This window comes from Rhinopithecus bieti, unplaced genomic scaffold (genome assembly GCF_001698545.2).
Source record: "Rhinopithecus bieti isolate Rb0 unplaced genomic scaffold, ASM169854v2 scaffold_641, whole genome shotgun sequence".
Classification (NCBI taxonomy): domain Eukaryota; kingdom Metazoa; phylum Chordata; class Mammalia; order Primates; family Cercopithecidae; genus Rhinopithecus; species Rhinopithecus bieti.
The window spans coordinates 1-2,569 of NW_016803417.1; the positions used below are offsets into that span (position 1 = coordinate 1).

General features: G+C 39.0%; 1 protein-coding gene across 1 annotated transcript in view; it reads right to left on the reverse strand.

Moving 5' to 3' along the window:
* Positions 1-1,650: 1,650 nt before the first annotated feature.
* The window catches only part of XRN2 (5'-3' exoribonuclease 2), a 68,475-nt gene continuing 67,556 nt past the window's right edge, over positions 1,651-2,569 (reverse strand). Inside the window, 2 exon segments of the mRNA XM_017883177.1 lie at positions 1,651-1,786; positions 1,870-1,938. Of these exon segments, the coding sequence (XP_017738666.1) occupies positions 1,651-1,786; positions 1,870-1,938 (205 nt within the window).

Sequence of the window (2,569 nt, forward strand, 5' to 3'; positions counted from 1 at the left end):
AAAAAAAAGATCTAAAGCCCATGCTCTTAATCACTCTGCCACACTATCCCTCTTAATATTTGTTGTATAAATTACATGCTGATGGTGACCTTCTGCCTAATTTTTTGAATCTTAAGGTTTCCCCACTAATTGGAAATACCTATTTATAAGTTATCATTATTAATGCATGAATCCTAACTCATTAATATTATGGCAAGCCTGTTGCTCTTTCTATACCAGCTTTATCTACTACTGTTTACAAGTCCCCCCTCTCTATAGTATCTTCTACAGCTAGGAAAAAGACAATTCAGTAACTAATAAGGGCAAAGGATAAAAATCAAAAATTCATAGAAGAGGAAATACAAATGACTAATAAACATATTAAAAGATAATTTCAGTAGGCAGGGAAATGCCAATTCAAGCAACTATGAGATACCACTGTTCAAGCACTGGGCAAACAAATATTTAAGAGACTGGAGGCTTCCATACCACTGTATTGGTCAATACTTGAAAAAGAGTCTCCATCATACATTAATTAATTCAGCTAAAACTTTCTTGGGGGTAAAGAGAAGGTTTTAGCCGGGTGTGGTGGCTCAAGCCTGTAATCCCAGCACTTTGGGAGGCCGAGACGGGCGGATCACGAGGTCAGGAGATCGAGACTATCCTGGCTAACATGGTGAAACCCCGTCTCTACTAAAAAATACAAAAAACTAGCCGGGCGAGGTGGCGGGCGCCTGTAGTCCCAGCTACTCGGGAGGCTGAGGCAGGAGAATGGCGTAAACCCGGGAGGCGGAGCTTGCAGTGAGCTGAGATCCGGCCACTGCACTCCAGCCCGGGTGACAGAGCGAGACTCTGTCTCAAAAAAAAAAAAAAAAAAAAAAAAAAAAAAGAGGAGGTTTTATTCCCTTGAAGTAACAGTCAGAAAAATAGTAAAACATCTTAGACAAAGCAATAGAATTCTCATGCAACACATACAGCAATACATAAATGGAGAAGTGAATTTTTAAAAATGAAGAAAAGCAGAGCAGTATCAAAGTTATTAAAATATCTACAAAACAGTTGTATTTTATGGTCTGTTATATATTTGTGGCGTACAATAATGTGTTGTCCAAAATGCCTGTTTAGGTTTTAAAGATGGAGCTCCACTCTTTGCTTGGTTTTAAGTATGTAAGCAATGTTACGAGAGGACATAATAGTAGTGGTGGTCAGCCATGGTGGTGAGACAAAAATGTATGTGTGAAACAAACTGAGTATTTCTTTTTTTTTCTTTTCTGTTGAGACGAGTCTCGCTCTGTCGCCCAGGCTGGAGTGCAGTGGCGTGATCTCGGCTCACTGCAGGCTCCACCTCCTGGGTTCACGTCATTCCCTTGCCTCAGCCTCCCGAGTAGCTGGGACTACTGGTGCCCGCCATCACACCCGGCTAATTTTTTGTATTTTGTTTAGTAGAGATGGGGTTTCACCATGTTAGCCAGGATGGTCTCGATCTCCTGAGTTCATGATCTGCCTGCCTCGGCCTCCCGAAGTGCTGGGATTACAGGAGCGAGCCACCGCAACCGGCCCAAACCCCGTATTTCCATAAAGTTAAAAAAAAAAAATTATGGCATAAATACTGACTTGTCTTGAGAGATGATTCAGAAAACGCAAAATATACAAGGGCTAGAAACTGACAACTCACCCCAAAGTCCTGAAGGCTGCCTGATCCAGGTGCACAGGCCTCCGGTCACGGTTAAAGCCAAGCTGAGGCTTCCACTGCCGTCCATTGCTGGATTTTTCCCAGTCACTAGGTTTCAGTACTGCTGCTGGTTTTCTGACCATTTAAAAAGACAACCCTTAGTAATAGGGATGAAAACCATTTGTACAAAATAAACCTAGGTAATTTACTGTTGTTACCTTGCTCCTGGAAGCATTACAGCTTTAAAAATGTAATCTTCAGCAAACTGTGGGTCTTTAAAATTAATACTGGAAAAGAACAAGAAACAATTCAATGATCTGATTATATTAGCCTGTCTTAATTATCATGTCGACTGAGGTATTTTTCATGTTTAAGTCCTCTCCAAAAATTATTTTAGTTAATAAATGGGTTTGCCAAATGGCTAAATATCTTCCTCACCAAACTGTCTCTAATTCCTGGTACATATAACCTTCATGTAACTTTCTCTGTGGGAAAAGTCATGCTCTAGCTAACTATTGGTGATGACAGAGAAGTAACAGACATTGCCCCAACTCAAATTTCAATATGATATTGTAGACAGGTCGAAGAGGTTTATAACAACAAAAAATAAAAATAAAATAACCTTTAATTTTGTTCAGTCCATGGCAAAAACCCCTAAGCATCTTGAGGCAGATTAGCCCCTATTTTAATAAATGATATACCAATAGAAATATTTGCAAAATCAAAAAATGCACAGAAATAGCTAAGAAATCTATGGGGGTGGGGGGAGCGGAATTCCAAAAAAAAAAATTGAACTTCACAGTTGGACCCTTGTATCCTTCTCTCCTAATGTGTGATTTTAATAATTTTCACCATTTGACAACTACACAAATATGCTTTTTTTTTTTTTTTTTTTTTTTTTTTTTTTTTTTTTTTTTT